The sequence below is a fragment of the Pseudophryne corroboree genome, chromosome 6 (genome assembly GCF_028390025.1).
Source record: "Pseudophryne corroboree isolate aPseCor3 chromosome 6, aPseCor3.hap2, whole genome shotgun sequence".
NCBI classification, from domain to species: Eukaryota; Metazoa; Chordata; class Amphibia; order Anura; family Myobatrachidae; genus Pseudophryne; species Pseudophryne corroboree.
The window spans coordinates 161,243,206-161,262,713 of record NC_086449.1 but is presented as its reverse complement, the minus strand read 5'-3'; the positions used below and the strand labels follow the sequence as shown (position 1 = coordinate 161,262,713).

The window sequence follows — 19,508 nt, the reverse complement described above, 5'->3', positions numbered from 1 at the left end:
TTGCAGGAAATACTAATTAGGGAAGGATGCTGAATAAGTGATCAACCCTGTGTAGCTTAAGTTCCTTCATTTCAGCAAAATGCAGAATCTGTGTATGGCGCACACTGACCTAGAGCATGCTCACTTGCATGGGCATAGAAACGGCAACCTTCAACTCCAAACTGTCTAAATGACCAGTCCTTCATACAAAGCCATAAAACAAGAATGCTAATAATTTAAACACAATGCAACAGTTATATAAAATTCTAAAATATATATAAATATAAATGCTAAAATGTGAACAGGTATATATATAACTTAGGATCTGTGTCAGTGCTGAGAGAATAAAAGCTCAGAAAGGCTGGTAAAACACAATGCAAACATCCCTTAAGAGCCTCTAAAAATACTAAAAAGGAGGACATTGATGAAAGTGGGGCTAAGAAAACCTAAAACAAAGCGTTATCCAAAAGGCATATCCAACCACAAGATAACTTTAATTTGTCTTTGTATACGTCCCTCCTTCAGCTTTCACAAAGCCATTTATATGGTGTATGGTAGGGCTCAGCTGCTCTCTGCATTGGATACATACATGGCTTAAAGGAAGAGCAGCTGGAAAGAGAGTACAACGTATTTAGTAGGAGTTGCATGTACAATACAATATATTGAAATTGGACGGTGCAACCCCGACCCCTTTAATAATTCGGAATTTGGAAAGTGACCTTTCTTTCCAACACACTAAGGAATGTCCCCCAATAAGTAGTCCATGTGTGAGGTCGGTATGTGGAATCTTCTATAGGTTACACCTACATGAGCAGAACTGGATAGGAAACAGGCTCGGTCTTCAGGAGGTACATGTAAACAGAAGCTTTTAAAGAGAAAAAAAAAAGGAAACCTGAAAAATAAAAATATCAGGCAAAAAGAGGAAATTGCCCGTTTTAAAAAAGGAAATAACTTCTGGACCTTCTCCAGCAGCAAAGGGTTTAATGAGTCCTCTCTGGGAAAGGCTGGAATAGCATTGTTGTACAGTGAACCCACATGCCCCAGGTAGAGGAGTCGCCAAGACCAGAAGCATAGCAGATTTACACTTCATCGCCGTTTCCCAGCATCCCCCTTTCTGTAAGGTGCAGTTTCAATGTGTTGAAGATGGTAATTTGTTGGTCAGGACGCAAAGTTAAAAATTGCTGAATTAGTTTACTTGGATTGGGTCCCCTAAAAGAATAAAAAGAAAAGAATAAACTGATTACTAAAAATCGTAAATGGATAACTAGTTTAATTTTCTTTAAGGGCTATAAAAAGAAACAACTCTATTACAGTTTAATATAACCGATCAATGTGTCTACACTGGACACAACTGTGTTTACACTGTAGATCTATAATTCCTTATAAGGGAGCAAAGCATGGCTAATATTCTTTATTCTCACTACTGTCCAGTTGGTGTAAAAACGTTAACAGTAAGTAATTAAGAGATCTTGTGTTTGAGACCAAATATCTTTCTTTTACTGGAGCAGTGCATGAGAACTAGAACATATACAAGTATGAGGTAAATAATTACAGCGAATGAGTGACAATCTCTTTACCCGCAACAGAGGAGCAGGGCTGCTCGCGGCAATGGGGGAAGGTATATGGGCACAGCAGGAGGAAAGGCCAGAGATATTTTTATACATTTTAATGAAGGTCTTCTATAGTAAGGAATAAGCCCTTTTCATAAACAAGCATTCCAAATCAAAGATCCCATCTCTGTATTAGGATGCATAGAAGAAGCAGAACACGGGGACTATTCAAGTCTATATTCTATTATAAGAGAAAAGTCTGCCATCCCATATCATTTAATATTAGCATAGTCTGGGTGGCAGGACTGAAAAAGCTCATTGTAGCAGGACTGGACAACACATGCTCCTGCTCTGGTACACAGACACTATTCTGTATGCGCAGAAAGCGGTTCACCATAAACGACCAGCACAGGTCAACATTATAACGCGTGTGGTGCGAGGGAAAACAATAATGTATTGGAAGATACATATTCCCCTATCATACTAAGAGGCTCTATAGTAAACGAACACTAGAGGAGCCAACCACTGCCCACCTGATAAAGCTGGCAATGTACACATTCACAAACGTGGCCATCAAGTACTGGCAGTCAAATCTGTCCATGATGCCTCCATGGCCTGGAATGGTATTGGCAAAATCCTGAGGAATGGGAAGAAACATATGGAATTGAGGTAACGCATAATAACATAAATAAAGACTTACCTAGCCCTCTGCCAACAGGCAGGTTAAAAGGAGAGCTGTAATCAAGAGATGACTTTCATCTAAGGAACAGCTCTGTGTGTATTCTAATCTATGTCCTTTGTCTGAGGCTACCATGCTAAAATACCATAAAAGGATTGTGCCCTGCAGGAGCTAAAAGGACGGCCAGCCCCTGGTATATGCTTGTTGAAAGAAGCTGTGGAATGGAAGTAGAAAGGTTTGGAGCACTTCCTCCATGCCTCTGGTACTCTGAAGCAGATGTACACAGACGGTAAGGAAGTAATGTTGGAGGTCCCAGGGGAGGTATACAACTTTGCTGCTTCAGGAAGAGAAATTCTTAATTGGATTAGAATTCTACATTAAGAACAGCGAAGGTTTTTCAGCACCCTCAAAGAGCCCATTGCACCCTCGCAGAATCTTTTAGGATAATTCCATACTGTGGAATTAAATTTTGTAAACTGTTGTTTGGGATGAAGAACTTCATCAATGTCAGGCAGCCTGAAAAATCAGTGCATCATTCTCTGCAGTCACACAACACAGACAGACGCTACAGTTAGAATAATTACTTTGATCTTGAAGGCTCTCTTGAATCCGCTGGCAAAGAATCCTCCAAACGGCCCGATGAGTGAAGCAAACGTGGAAAGGGCAATGCTGTGTATCTGGAAGGGGTACATCCATATTGTTTTCTGCAAAGGAAATTTAAAATAATACAGCATGTGGTAATTGCATATGACCATTAATCAATGTGACTTGCTTGACAATATGGATATTGTATGCTAATAAGGCTCGATCTTAGCCCTGCATAGACCCACACCTTGGTTAAGGATCAATGGGGCAGATGTATTAACCTGGAGAAGTGATAAAGCAGTGATAAGTGCAAGGTGATAACGCATCAGCCAATCATTACGGATTTAAAAAATGACAGTTAGGAGCTGATTGGCTGGTGCATTATCACCTTCCACTTATCACTGCTTTATCCCTTCTCCGGGCTTAATACATCTGCCCCTATATTCTAAATAATAAACAGAACAATATAGAGTATTACAGGTAATGGTGGGAGCAAGAGAGGTTTGGTGATAGTTGTCCATAAGGAGTACCTAGTAATTGTCTGAAATATCAGAGGGCTCCAGCAATGTAAGAATGATCCACTGCCAATACTGTGACTGCCCTTTTCTCAGTGCAAACAAAACAATCTGTGAGAAAGAGAATAACTGGACAGACAGAGGTAACTCTTCTATCCGTCTCTCACCCAGTGATTTCACAGAGTGCAGATCTCCCAGCACACAGCCACGTACAGTTATAAGACCCAACTGCATCAATCCACGGCTGGTGGTGGGAATACCCCATCACTACAGACAGAAGCACAAGACAGCCGTACACTGGGAGATATAAGGCAGATTGGTGAGTGGACCTTGGTTCCACAATTCTACACAATTAACTAGACAATCATCTTACACACAACACCTCATAACCCTCTGATATCAGCGGTCTGCACTTATTTTGTCCAGCCTGTATGTAACTTTCATATTTTACTCTGTTTTCCCCATTGTCTAACACAGTGGTCAATTGTGACACTGACAAATAATACTTTATAGTTGACACCACTAATCCCATTGTTGGATTGATTGATTAATTTATTAATGACTTTACCCTACAAGTAGTAGCTAAAATAGACAATGTTTTATAAGATATCTGTATTTTATGGGCAAGCTTTCATTTAGATGTTAGATTAAGCATCAATAACATTCACATATGTAATCAATTCTGAGAGGGCATAAAACAAAACTTAAGTCCAGGGAGTTTCCTGTAAATTATACTAATTTCCCACCTGTATTCTGCAGTACAGCCACTAGATGTTGCTGTTTAAAAGTATACTACAGTGGTTCCAAAACTTCTTGAATCATGGTGCCCTAGAGTTTCATCATTTTTACAAAGTTTCTTATTGACAAATGAAAAAACAAACAAAAAAAATTAAGCAAATTGTGCTTATATGTCATCCTTAGGTTCAGTGATGATGTAATGGACATCACTGTTCTCACAGCTCTCTTCTCCTGTACTTCAATTACAGCTCTATCCCACTCAGTGACTGTCTATACCTGCATTTCCTCTCTCTCCTGACTGTTCATCTCTTCCAACAGCTGCCTGCCCCCAGTAGTACGCCGATTACTTCTTTCCTTCCTTACATCTCAGCTGTAGTGTGTACTGAGAACTGTGGTGCTAATTGTTACCTGTGCTCTGTTTTAGTGTTCTGTGATGTTAAGTTCTGAGTACTCTGTATTGTTCTAATGTGTGTTGTATGTATGGCGCTGCAAAACACTGTGGTGCCTTATAAATAAAAATAGGATTTTAAATTACCTACCTGTAAATCCTTTTCTCGTAGTCCGTAGAGGATGCTGGGGTCCACATTAGTACCATGGGGGTATAGACGGGTCCCTTGGGAGCCATGGCCACTTTAAGAGTTTAATAGTGTGGGCTGGCTCCTCCCCCTATGCTCCTCCTACCAGACTCAGTCTAGAAACTGTGCCCGAGGAGACTGACATACTTTGAGAGAAGGAAATACACAGATAGTGGTGAGATTCACATCAGCTCACACAACAGAAAAACCAAGCTAACCAGCTTGAAACAAGTCAGCAATGGCTGAACAACAGTACTCAACGAAGTAACAATGCAGTACTCAACCAAGTAACAACTGCAGGAAAATAAAGCACTGGGCAAGCGCCCAGCATCCTCTACGGACTACGAGAGAAGGATTTACCGGTAGGTAATTAAAATCCTATTTTCTCTTACGCCTTAGAGGATGCTGGGGTCCACATTAGTACCATGGGGATGTACCAAGGCTCCAGGTACGGGAGGAAGAGCGCAGAGGCTCCTGCAGCACCGATTGACCAAACTTTAGGTCCTCAGAGGCCAAAGTTTCGAACTTGAAGTACTTAGCAAACTTGTTCGACCCTGACCAAGTAGCTGCTCGCAAAGTTGTAAAGCCGAGACACCCCGGGCAGCCGCCCAGGAAGAACCCACTTTACGAGTAGATTGGGCCTTAACAGATTTTGGACACGGTAAGCCTGCTGTAGATTAAGCATACTCGATAGTAAACCTGATCCAGCGAGAAATCATCTGCTTAGAAGCAGGAAACCCAATCTTGTTGGGATCATAAAGGACAAACAGAGTGTCAGACTTTCTGTGACGAGAAGTTCTCTTCACATAAATCTTCAAAGCCCTTACAACATCCAAGGATTTTGAAGTAATTGAGGAGTCAGTAGCCACTGGCACCACAATAGGTTGGTTGATATGAAAAGCCGACACAACCTTCGGAAGAAATTGCTGACGCGTCCTGAGCTCAGCTCTATCTTCATGAAAAATCAAGTAGGGGCTCTTGCAGGATAATGCCCCCAATTCCGACACACGTCTAGCAGATGCCAAATCCAAAAGTATGACTGCCTTCCATGTGAGAAATTTGACTTCAACCTCCTGTAAAGGTTCGAACCAATCTGACTGCAGGAACTGCAGCACCACATTAAGATCCCAAGGTGCTGCAGGAGGCACAAAGGGAGGCTGGATGTGCAGAACCCCTTTCAAGAAAGTCTGTACCTCAGGGAGGACAGTCAGCTGTTTCTGGAAGAAAATGGACAAGGCTGAAATGTGGACTTTAATGGAGCCCAAACGCAGGCCCACATCCACACCTGCTCGCAGAAAGAGGAGAAACCGCCCTAGTTGAAACTCCACCGCAGGAAACTTCTTGGATTCACACCAAGACACGTACTTTTCCCAAATTCGTTGGTAATGTTTAGACGTTACTCCTTTCCTAGCCTGTATCAGGGTAGGAATAACCTTGTTCGGAATGGCCTTCCGAGCTAAGATCTGGCGTTCAACTTCCATGCCGGCAAACGTAGCCGTGGTAAGTCTTGATAAGCGAATGGCCTTTGTTGCAGAAGGTCCTCTCGAAGAGGAAGAGGCCTCAGATCTTCCAGCAGGAACTCCTGAAGATCCGCGTACCAAGCCCTTCTTGGCCAGTCCGGAGCAATGAGGATCGCCTGCACTCTTGTTCTTTTGATTAGTTTGAGAACCCTTGGGATGAGCGGAAGTGGAGGGAACACATACACTGACTGGAACACCCACGGAGTTACCAGGACGTCCACCGCCACTGCTTGTGGGTCTCTCGACCTGAAACAGTACCTCCGAAGCTTCCTGTTGAGGCAGGAAGCCATCATGTCTATTTGAGGTACGCCCCCAAAGACTTGTCACCTCTGCGAACACCTCTGAATGGAGGCCCCACTCTCCGGGATGGAGATTGTGTCTGCTGAGGAAGTCCGCTTCCCAGGTGTCCACACCCGGAATGAAGATTGCAGACAGCGCCACCGCGTGCTTTTCCGCCCAGAGGATGATTCTTGTCTCCTCTGACATTGCAGCTCTGCTCTTCGTTCCACCTTGTCGGTTTATGTAGGCCACAGTCGTTATATTGTCCGACTGAACCTGAATCGCCTGATCGGTCAGAATATGCGCCGCTTGTAGAAAACCCGCTGTACACGGCCCTTAGTTCCAGAATGTTTATTGGAAGGATGAACTCCAGACTTGACCACCTTTTTTAGAAGTTTTCCCCTTGGGTGACTGCTCCCCAACCTCTGAAACTTGCATCTGTGGTTAGGAGGATCGAATTCTGAATCCCGAACCTGCGGCCCTCTAGTAGGTGAGAGGTCTGCAGCCACCAGAGGAGCGAGATTCTGGCTTTCAGTGACAGACAAATCCTCTGGTGCATGTGAAAAGGAGATCCCGACCATTTGTCCAGAAGATCCAGTTGGAAAGGCCGTGCATGAAATCTTTCGTACTGTAGAGCCTCGTAGGAGGCAACCATCTTCCCCAGAAGGCGAATGCACTGATGAACCGATACCCGGGCTGGCTTCAGGACATCCCGGACCATTGTTTGTATCACCAACGCTTTCTCCTCCGGCAGAAACACCCTCTGTACTTCCGTGTCGAGGATCATCTCCAGGAAGGACAGTCTCCTTGTCGGCTCCAGATGCGACTTTGGAAGATTCAGGATTCATCCATGATCCTGGAGTAGTTGAGTTGAGGGAGCAATGCTCTGCAACAGCTTCTCCCTGGAAGACGCTTTTACCAGCAGATCGTCCAGATAAGGAATTATGTTCACACCCTGCTTGCGGAGGAGTAGCATCATCTCCGCCATGACCTTGGTGAACACCATCGGTGCTGTAGAGAGGCCAAACGGCAGTGCCTGGAACTGATAGTGACAGTCCAGCAGCGCAAATCTTAGATAAGCCTGGTGAGGCGGCCAGATCGGAATGTGAAGGTACGCATCCTTGATGTCCAGGGATACTAGAAATTACCCCTCCTCCAGACCTGAGATTACCGCTCTCAGAGACTCCATCTTGAATTTGAATTCCCTCAAATAAGGGTTCAACGACTTTAGATTCAATATTGGCCTGACCGAACCATCCGGTTTCGGTACCACAAACAGGTTTGAGTAACAACCCTTGTTTGCTAGGTGAGGTGGAACTGGAACAATTACATTTGACTTTAGCAATTTCTGAATGGCTTCCTGTAGGATAGCACTTTTTGTCAGCAAAGCTGGTAAGCCTGATTTGAAGAACCTGTGAGGTGGGAGTTCTTGAAACTCCAGTGTGTACCCCTGGGTAACAATATCTTGTACCCAGGGGTCTAGGCCTGATGACGCCCAGACATGACTGAAATTTCTTAATCTTGCTCCCACATGCCCGATCTCCAGGCTGGGAGGTCCACCGTCATGCCGAGTATTTTGAGGAAGCAGAACCAGGTTTCTGTTCCTGTGAACCTGTTCGTGCAGGGTTTCTGGATTTCCCCTGACCTCCTCTAAAGAAAGTGGAAGGGGGTTTGGACTTAACTTTCACGGTCCGAAAGGACTGCATTGCAGACGTAGGAAAAGATTTCCTAGTAGGCGGTGCTGCTGAGGGAAGAAATGTTGACTTACCCGCAGTTGCTGTGGAGATACACGCATCTAACGCTTCCCGAAACAGAGCCTGACCTGTGAAGGGTAGGTTCTCCACACTCTTCTTGGATTCCGCATTCACAGACCATTGGCGCAGCCAGAGTCCCCTGTGTGCCGAGACAGCCATGGAAGAAGCCCTCGCATTAAGATGGCCAAGGTCCTTCATGGCCTCCACCATGAAACCTGCAGAATCCTGTACATGACATAAAAACAATTCAATGTCACTTCTATCCATAGAATCTAATTCATCTAGTAATGTGCCTGACCACTTTATTATGGCTTTAGAAATCCACGCACAAGCAATAGTGGGTCTTAAAGCTACTCCAGTTGCTGTGTATAGTGATTTGAGCGTAGTCTCAATCTTGCAGTCAGCCGGCTCTTTTAAAGCGGTGGACCCAGGGACAGGTAAAACTACCTTTTTAGACCACCTAGACACAGAAACGTCCACTACAGGCGGGATTTCCCACTTTTTCCTGTCCTCCTCAGGGAAAGGAAAAGCAATGAGAACCCTTTTTGGGATCTGGAATTTTTTCTCTGGATTTTCCCAGGATTTTTCAAACAATACATTTAATTCCGTAGACGCAGGGAATGTAATGGAGGATTTCTTATTGTCAGTAAAATAAGCCTCTTCTACTTGCTCAGGGATCTTATCAGTAGTGTGTAAAATGTCCCAAATAGCCTCAATCATGAGTTGCACCCCCTTAGCCAGGGATGCATCACCCCCCCTGCATATCCCCATCACCGTCCCCTGTATCAGAGTCGGTGTATCCGTGTCAGCTTGCATTATCTGGGCAAGAGCACGCTTCTTTGGGTAAACAATTGGGGTTTTTGAAAAGGCAGTGGGAGCTGAATACAACAAAACCTCAACAAACTTTCTCAAAACCTGTGTTTCAGTCTCATTTTTAGCTATCAGAGATGAAATCTGGGATATCATTCCCCTAATAGAATCCACCCATGTGGGTTTGGATTCAGAAGGCTGAGACAGTATATTACAGTCCTGAGCACATGCAATAGGCTCTTCAGGAGAAGATACACCCTCTGCAGCACAAGATACAGAGTTCCTAGACATGTTTATGTGAGCTATACAACTACACACACACACACAGGAAAATGCAGACACAGTTTCCCACAGAGTACCTTCAGAGAGACACAGAGTATATGGAGCCAGCCACAAAGCGCCCCAGTAGGCAGTTTACACAATAAACAGCTGTCGCTGACTGAATAACCTTAATAGATTAAACAGCTATTACTACACTCTCCCCCCTGTCTACAACACCCTGGTACCGCAGAGGTATGTTTGAGTTATGTGGAGGGCAGCGCTCCCTGTCAGTGTCTCTTCAGTGTGATCCGCAGGCAGAAAATGGCGCTGGTGAGTGCTGGATCCGCCGAGGAAGAAGCCCCGCCCCCTGTTATGGCGCATCTTCCCGCTTTCAATGATTATACTGGCCTGAGGTGATTTGGCTGCTAACAGTGGGATTAGCCCCTGTTAGCATATGTGACCAGTGTAGGGTATTTGCGCTGGCCCAGGGCGCCCCTCACAGCGCCGCACATCAAGTACCGCTGAGCCCTCCGGAGCGCAGCCTGTCAGAGCTGCGCTCCTACCCTTGTGCCACCATTCCCATCGGCAATCCGCCTACCGGGGCGCCGGCGTCATACTCACCACTCCATCTTCTGGCTCTGTTAGGGGGTGGCAGCCGGTCGCATCGTGGGCTTGCGATCAGCACCCTCAGGAGCTCAGTGTCCTGTCAGCGGAGATAGAGAACCACTGACTACTAGAGTTGGTTCCTACCCCCCTAAGTCCCAAGAAGCAGGGAGGCCGTTGCCAGCAGCCTTCCTGTACCTAACTCTTAGAAAAAACAATAAAACTAAAAAAACTCCTAGGAGCTCCCCTAGCTGAGACCGGCTCCACCGGGCACATTTTCTAAAATGAGTCTGGTAGGAGAGGCATAGAGGGAGAAGCCAGCCCACACTATTAAACTCTTAAAGTGCCCATGGCTCCCAAGGGACCAGTCTATACCCCATGGTACTACTGTGGACCCCAGCATCCACTAGGACGTAAGAGAAATATAATAATAATAATAATAATAATAATAATAATAGTGGTTCTAATTGTCCATATATTTTATTATGTGTGTCAGCCACCGGCACTGATTTTGTCTATCACTTTAAAATAATTTGTTTTGGTCCTGGACCACCAACCCAGAGGCACGCCTGCAAGTGGCTCGCGGCACCACAAGGTGACTAGGCACACAACTGGTTTATTACATGATTTCCTATACAGTGAGTGTTGTAACCATGGGGCCGATGTATTAAGCCTGGAGAAGTGATAAAGAAGAGATAAGTTGTCAAAGTCAGAAAAATATCTCTATGCACACTACCATATTTGCACCTCACACAGGTCCGTGCTGCGCATGCGTACGCTCTCCCGTACGTGCGCATACTCACAGTCGCGGGCACCCGCAGGCGCACGGGTATGCGTATTTACGGTAGAGTTTATGTGATCGTAGCGTGCGACTCAATCGTTACATATTTTCACTATATAATGTATTTTGTAGATCATGGTCCCTTTGATAGATTCTGAAAGTTTGGTTAATATAGAATGTTCCTGAACAGAGAAATCCCTCTTTGTTTGATACGAAGGGTCAGACAGGAGTAATACAGTGGTGTTTAGTACCCATCGGAAGAGTATTTAATTAGCAATATTCCGGTGTTGGTTTGAAGCAGATTAATCGCTCGTGCGAATAGTTATGGACATAAGAAGTTTATGAACATTTACTGTATTTGCACTTACTTATCCATGCGGCGGGAAACCCAGTTTCCCTCCCACCTGAGCTGTTGGAAATAGTCACGGCCCACCTGTATGAATCAACCTATGACCTTTTGTTATAATGCGAGGAGGAATTCCTGTGTCCAATGAACAATAGATTGTAGGGACCATTGAATTGTATTGTGTGTGGGGCATAAATAGACAAGCCGATCACATCCAGCTCTCACTCTTCAACGGTTATCATTGCTGAAAATCGGGAGCTGGATGTCCAGAGGCGCATGCGATCATTTCCTTTGTGCGTAAGTTTTCTCCGCAACCATATTGATCTTCTTGTTATTGTGGGCCAATTTCTCTCTCTCTCTCTCTCTTCTCCTCTTTCTCTCTTATTTTCCCTTAAAAACGTAATTGTATTGTATTGTATTTCCTGTGTAGTTATCTGGTTAGGTAGTCTATGTTATATTGTAGTGTATGATTTGTATTTGTGTTAATTCTTATGCAAGTATATCATTCATAATATATATATATATTAGGCGTTGGACCCTAAGCCCAGGTATCTGTGTATTTCTTATAGTGCTAAGTATTCTCAGAGCGTCGGTGACGCTCAAACAGCTTTTAAGTTAATAAGGTTACACTAGGTTGCATCTACACCCTATTTCTACACAAAGGTTTTACTGCATAATATACTGTTTATGGTTTAGATACAAAGGTTTAACATTGTTAGCGTTCAGCGCCGCTGGTGATCTCCTCGTGGTCCCGAGCGTCCGCTACGCTATAGCGAATCATTACGTTAGTCAGCAGCCAATAGCGTGCCTGCCTGTGATCTCTTGGCCGTGAGCGAACGTGACGCTTGAGCGTCTCGACTACGGCTAAGCGATTGCTACGCAACGAGCGTACCCTTACGGTACTCCATACGTGAATAGCGTACAGTGTTCTTAGACCTCACAAAGGGTTTTATATAAGATAAATATTCAGCTTTATCAATTGGCGGCTCGCCCGTCCTTCACATATCTGCACTAGGTAATTTCAGCAGACATTATCCAGCAGCAAAGGGCGGGAGATCATATTCCTCGTAGTGCTGTTTGGATAAGCGTCTGCTTCGCTTAGTAAAGGGTGCTGAAGGAATCCGGGACCGGAGGTAAGAACAAAACGATAGTGTCTTTTTAAAACTATTTATTTCTGTCTTGCGTACACACGCACGCATATCTGCATTTCTTTTCATTCGTGTATTTTCATATATCACTCTCCTGTTTGCCATTGTATAATTGATAAACGTACTAAGAGAGATTTGCCGCTATTTCATAGTTAAAGAGTAAAGGTAATACAGTTAAGGTATAGAAATACACGCAACTCTACCTAAAGGTATAAAGAGAGATTGGTGTGGTGCTTGGTAGATGATCAAGGATCATCTACATTGATAAAACGTGTTAGTTGTGTTACGGTAGACAAAGACTGGTGTACACGTGTCTCTAACAAAGGGAGAGACTCGTGTACGCAAAGGCCGACGCACGCAGCGTAAATTACGCAACGGAGCGTCTGGGTACGCCCACGTAACTCAAGTCACACGATAGTGTTGATTTTTTTTTTTTTAAGTAACGCAACAGGCGATAAGTAGCGCAAATCTGTTTTAAATTCGAAATTTAAATTAATAGATCCTTCTCCTAATTTGTAACACATCTGGTCTAAAGAGAAATTTCTGCGCAGAAATAGAAACAAAAGTGTACATGTGGTGAGTGAGTGTTTTTACATACAATTTTGAGGTTGAACCAAAAGAAATCATCGAGTTCTCGTGAGGTACATACGTGTAAGTGACATGCACGGTGGCTAGGGAGGCATCCTTGGTTAAACATAAAATTTGAGCATTAGAGTATAGCAGACCAGGAGGTCATACTGTAGCAGACCAGGAGGTCATAACAGACCAGGAGGTCTAGGTACAGCAGACAAGGAAGTCCGCTATAGAGTCCACAGGCACAACACCAAAAAAGGGTTGGTGCAACACCCATATAGGCCATACAAGCTCTTGCTGAAGGAATTCGCAGCCGCAATTTTCGATTCCGCTGGTCGCTCCGTACATAAGATTAGTTGCTTATGTGCTGAACGATTGTACCGCACGTAATTGTGTGCATTAGTAAACCTGACCGGTACTATTTGTGTACGAAGGTCATAAACGCTATTTGTACATTCTGACGTGATTTGTGTAATTTTTTATTTTTACAAAGGGAAGTTCGCTGGTCACTCAGGAATTATCCAACAACCTCACCTTTACTGGAAAGAGTAAGTGTTCTGCGGATATCCCTCGCATGTTCCAGTAAACAAAGGTTAAATAGGTGCCCTGGGTCGAGTACGCCAGCACCATATCGGTGTGATCAGGTCGTATTGGTCGGCGTGGGCAGAGTGAGTAAGGTGCTCGGTAAACCTTACCGTCAACCTATCGTGAATATCTTGGTTTTTTGTAAGGGTCCGTAACACCTGCAAATTATGGGGGCCAGTTGTTCAGGAAGGGGGCGATCAACCTCGGTTCGGGTTGATTCCATAAACCGACCAGTCGGGTCGGCAAGGTACGTAATGTGTGAAAAGTACGGAAGTCACACAGAAGCTTTATGTGATGAGTGGGAGAGAATGACAGTACATGACGGGGAGAAATTCCCAAGAGTAGGTAGCTTCAGCACAGAAGTGTTAACGAATTTAAGGAGAAGGATATGTCTCATTAAATCAGCAAAGAGACGAATCAAGCATTATGATTATTTGCAGTTGTGGCAACAGGAGGGTGACATACAGAGAGGATTGGCTCAGGCGGCGGGATCTGGCTCGATCAGGAAACTGATAGCCACGGCCCCACCGCCACCATACATATCAGGAGAGAAATTGGTTGCGGAGAATGACGCACTAAGGTGTAACACACAAACACTTAGCAACTGTGTAAATGTTAAAGATAATGTTAACCAATTAACCAATGCAAGTATTAACCCGTGCAAGTTGTACCCTGTTTTGAACTTTCCTCAGGAGTGTGATCAAGAGGACGAATCGGCAACAATTTCAGCGCTCTCTCTAGCAGCCACCATAGCAGAGACCACAGTAGGCACAGCTCCACCCCCGAGATAAGTAACAAAGGCCCCTAGCGGAGGGTTAGGTGAGGTCGTATCAACGGGTAAGTACGGCACCATACACTATGCTGAAACTATTTCACCACAGCCTGTAGAATCTACACAGAATGAGGTTGTTAGAGTTAATCCTGTTAAGGTAATAGTAGTTCCAAATGGGAAAACAGACACTTCAGGAGTAACTCCTGTTAGGAACATTGCCATGTATAGCCCATTTTCCCGAATGGAATTAAGGACCATAGTGTCTGAATTCCCTGACCCTAGAAAAGACTTAGTTGCCAGCCAAAAATACATCAGAGACCTAGGTAACACGGTAGAGCCCAACAACAAAGACTGGCAGATATTGCTGAGAGCATGTTTACCCTCCAATGTTGACGCAACTCAATTTTTAGCTGACTGTGGATTAGATCAGGATGTACCTCTTACAGAAGTGTACAACAAAGACAATGTAAAAAGAATAAGCTTACAGTTAAAAGAGTATTTCCCAGCGGTAGTTAAATGGAACAAGATATTCTCCATTAAACAAAAGGAGTCAGAAACAGCTACAGAGTATTTTCACAGAGCATTATTAGAGATGGCAAAATACACAGGCATAGAGGACATTAAAACAAACATAAACCATCGAGAAGTAGCAGTATCGGTACTGATGGATGGTTTAAAAGAGTCATTAAAGACTAGGGTACAGACCACACAACCATGTTGGCGAGGTCTGTCTGTGGCTACTTTGAGAGAGGCTGCTATTGATCACGACCGGAATATCACCAGACACAGGGAACAACAAGGTGATAAGTTAATGGCAGTAAGTATACAGGCCTTGACCACAAAACAGCCTGTGTTAATATCACCAAACCCTGTGGGTAAGTCAAATGTGGTAACATGTTATTCTTGTCACAAACAGGGACACTTTGCACGAGACTGTAGATCGAGAAATATACAAAAATCTTATCAACCCCCTAGACAACGACACGACACACGACATTGGGATCAGGGTCCGCAGAAACGTAGTTATGAGCCACATGCAGGGGAAACAAAAAGATATCCCCCGAACAGAGACTGGCAAGCCTCTGGTAGCTCCCAATTAACTCCATCACAAGTAGTTGCTGCCAGCGGGATTCAGGGAGGTCACCATACCCAATAGGGGTGTGGCCATACCTGTAATCTGCAGCCAGTAAAATTGATTGCAAATCTTGGAAGTGAACCCGAAATTGCAATAAATGTAGCTGGTAAATCATTAAACTTTCTTGTAGATACAGGGGCGGCCAAATCAGTGATAAATTCGACAGTGGGCATGAGAACCACTGGTAAGACAATTCCAGCCATAGGGGTAACGGGAGTAGTCCAGCACTACCCTGTTAGCAAACCAGCCGAGATTACAGTAGGGCCGTTACATACCAAGCATTCCTTTTTGCTGGCTGCATCAGCACCGACTAATCTCCTGGGAAGAGACTTACTGTGTAAAATGGGGTGCGTCATTTATTGTACTCCTGAAGGTGTATTCTTGGACATACCTGAGAATCACGCTCAGGAAGTGCGAGACATGTTAGACTCCCCATCAAAATTAATGTCACATACCATTATGACAAATAGGACTCCCTCCCAAGTAGAAGAAATGACATCTCAGATACCAGAGTCACTTTGGACTAAAGATGGACAGGACACTGGATTAATGGCAAACGTAGCTCCGGTAGTTGTACAAGTAAAAGATGGTAGGATAGCTCCAAAAATCCCACAGTGCCCTCTGAAGCCAGAGGTGGAATTAGGAGTTTACCCAGTAATAGAGCGCTTGCTACAACAGGGCATTCTGGTAAGAACGTCCAGCACTGCCAATAGTCCCATCTTCCCTGTTAAAAAGAGTGGGGGGAGGGGTTACCGGCTAGTGCAGGATCTAAGGGGGATTAACAAAATAGTTGAGAGTCAGTTCCCCGTAGTGCCAAATCCAGCTGTCATCCTAATGCAAATCCCTCCCACTGCGAAATTTTTCACTGTTATTGACCTCTGCTCCGCTTTCTTTTCGGTACCTCTGCACCCTGACAGTCAATATTTGTTTTCCATTCACATACAGAGGAGTCCAATACACATGGACTCGATTACCACAAGGATTCATAGATAGTCCAAGTATATTTTCCCAGGCTTTGCATGATTGTTTACAGTCTTTCCAACCAGAGAGTGGATCAGTATTAATACAGTACGTGGATGATCTACTACTGTGTTCTGATTCATTGGAAGCATCCCTGAAGGATACGAAACAGCTCCTGTTTCATCTTTCAGACACAGGACACAAGGTTTCCAAAGACAAGTTGCAATTATGCCAAACTAGGGTAAAATATTTGGGACACTGTCTAACACAAGGACTGAGACACCTGACCGCTGATAGAATTCAAGCAATTAGAGACATGACTCTGCCACAAACCCAGCAACAGATCAGAACGTTTTTAGGAATGTGTGGGTATTGCCGTAACTGGATCCCAGGGTTTTCCATTCTAGCGTTACCCTTGCAGGAGATGGTCTCCTCAAACAAACCTGATCGGATTTCGCATACAGACGAGTCTGAGACAGCATTTGAGAGACTTAAACAGTGCCTAACGCAGGCACCAGCATTAGGTATGCCAGACTATGGGAAACCCTTTGAACTATACGGAACAGAAAGTGCTGGTTGGGCGGCAGGCGTACTAACCCAAAAGCACGGTGATGCCAGCAGGCCAGTAGCCTATTACAGCGCTCAGCTAGACACGGTAGCGCGATCCCTCCCCACATGCTTGCGAAGCGTTGCTGCGATAGCATTGCTAGTAACGAAAAGCGAAGATGTCGTGCTAGGTCACAACCTCACAATTCATACACCACATGCAGTGTCAGCCTTGCTGAATTCTGCCCAAACCAGGCACGTCTCATCAGCGCGGTTTACAAGATGGGAATTGGCACTAATGGCCCCCGTAAACATCACCATAAGGAGATGCAGTGCATTAAATCCTGCAACATATCTCCCAGGTGTGCCTGGACAGGCACAAAGGGTGGAGGATGAGAGTGGTGGGGAAGGAGGATTTAATACAAAGGAAGACACACATGATTGTATGGAATATTTGACCCAAAATTTTACCGCAAGGCCTGACATCAGTGACAACCCACTGGAAGATGTAGAACTTACGTTCTACACGGACGGTAGTTGTCATAGACAGTCAGACTCGGGAGACTTGTGTACTGGATACGCAGTCGTAGATGACCAAGGCACCATAGAAGCGGAACCGCTAGGCCCACCTCACTCAGCCCAGGTTGCTGAACTGGTCGCCCTAACCAGAGCATGTGAATTGGCTAAGGGCAAATCAGCCAATATCTACACCGACTCTAGATACGCATTCGGGGTAGTCCATGATTTCGGAGCCCTATGGCGCCTCAGAAATTTCATGACGGCAGCTGGTACACCGATAGCGCATGCAGCCCACATTAAAGGCTTCTAACAGCGATACAGGAACCCGACAGAGTGGCTGTTATCAAGTGTAAAGCACACACATATAGCCAAGACCCAGTATCACTTGGTAACAGCCGAGCAGACGAAGCTGCTAAGTTAGCAGCTGCTACCCCCAGACAGACAGACACCACACAACTGATGGTATTCAATACCATCAACACACAGAAGTTGCGTGAAATGCAAAATTTGTGTTCCACACAGGAAAAGGCAGTCTGGAAGGCAAAAGGATATGGCCAGGAGTCCTCAGGACTCTGGACGGATGGACATGGTAAACCAGTGGCCCCCAAGGCATACCTTCCATGTTTAGCTGAGGCAGCTCACGGGCTGACTCATCTGGGCAAGGAAGGGATGTGCAAGTTGGTAAGAGCATATTGGTGTGCCCCAGGATTTTCATCTCATGCGAGTAAAAGAGCAATGTCATGCCTTACCTGTTTGAGAAAGAACATCGGAAAGGCAATACCTACAGAACCATCTCATATCCCACCTGCCGGCGGCCCTTTCCAGGTAATACAGATTGACTTTATTCAATTACCCCCTTGTCGAAATTTGAAATATGTACTTGTTTGTATAGATGTTTTCTCAAATTGGGTCGAAGCATTTCCTGCGGCCACAAATACCGCTATGTTTACTGCTAAGAAAATTGTGCAGGAATTTGTATGTAGATATGGTATCCCTAGAATAATCGAAAGTGATAGGGGTACCCATTTTACAGGTGATGTCTTTCAAGGAATGTGTAAATTGATGGGAATTGATAGCAAGCTGCACACTCCATACCGTCCACAGGCGAGTGCGAAAGTGGAAAGAGTGAACAGCACTATTAAAAATAAACTGAGTAAAGTGATGGCAGAGACAGGATTGACATGGCCAGAAGCTTTACCCATTGTACTGTACAGCATCAGAACCACTCCCAGGTCCCCTCTTAATCTGTCTCCCTTTGAAATCTTGTTTGGTCGACAACCGCATGTTATGATTAACCCTCAGGATGATTTGAAGTGTAACAATGAAGTGACTGTAAAATACTTGATTAACATGAGTAAACAGTTAAGGAATCAAAATGATAATCTGAAGTTAGTGATTCCTGATTTACCAGATAGTAATTGTCATGACATTGAACCTGGGGATTATGTAATGATACGGAATTTTCTACGCTCAGGTTGCCTTATTGACAGATGGGAAGGACCATACCAGGTCTTATTGACTAGCACTACAGCATTGAAGGTTGCTGAGAGAGAGACTTGGGTTCATTCGTCCCACTGTAAGAAGGTTGCTGATCCAGAGAGGTCCCGTGATAAGGAACAGACGGTAGAGGTTGTATCACTGGAGTGTCTGTTCCAGAAGGATTGAGGCGGCACCTGAGCATTGAAAATCACAAGACCAAAAGCAGTTGTCGATCCCCTGTTCCCTTTTATTGTTTTTCTCCAACTTCCCATCCCCTCTCCCTCAAATTATTTTTTCCCCCTTCTCATTCTTCTCCGTTTCCTCCTACAAGATGGACTTGCCCCAAGAGACTGTGATCCGGATTTTCCTGTTGACCATGATGTTGACCAGAGCAGTCTGTTCCGGCGAGAGTACCATGGAGGTCGAGAGAGGTTCTGGAATGGGTTCTGATGATAAAGATGGAGGCGTAGTTTTCCAAGAACAACTTAACCAACAAGTAAAGGCGAGTATCAGAAAACGATCCGATAGCATTGACCATAGAAGGAATTGTGAAGGATTGTTAGCTGAAGAAAACTGTATCTGTCGGCTCTGTAACAATGTAATTGAGGATGGGTGCATAAAGAAATGCCAATCCAGTTTTAATATCCATATGGACCGGCATCCATTGAGTGACTATCACTCCTTAGTGGGTAGTGTGTTAAATAAAACAGATTGTTGGGTATGCTCTCAAGTACCTCAAGGTCATAGCAAATCAGGGCTAGTACCATTTCCTTTAACGTTAGGGGAGGTACTTGAGTTAAGTGGTGGGAGACCGGT

The 19,508-nt window shown here is 44.7% G+C and overlaps 1 protein-coding gene across 1 annotated transcript in view; it reads right to left on the bottom strand.

The window, feature by feature from the left end:
* Positions 1–233: 233 nt before the first annotated feature.
* CDS2 (CDP-diacylglycerol synthase 2) overlaps positions 234–19,508 on the bottom strand; it is a 155,507-nt gene continuing 136,232 nt past the window's right edge. The window contains exons 11-13 of the mRNA XM_063932058.1: positions 2,793–2,912; positions 2,063–2,166; positions 234–1,188 (exon numbers count right to left, since the gene is read on the bottom strand). Coding sequence (XP_063788128.1) covers positions 1,059–1,188; positions 2,063–2,166; positions 2,793–2,912 — 354 coding nt within the window. The 3' untranslated portion in view covers positions 234–1,058. The remainder of the gene's footprint in view (positions 1,189–2,062; positions 2,167–2,792; positions 2,913–19,508) is intronic.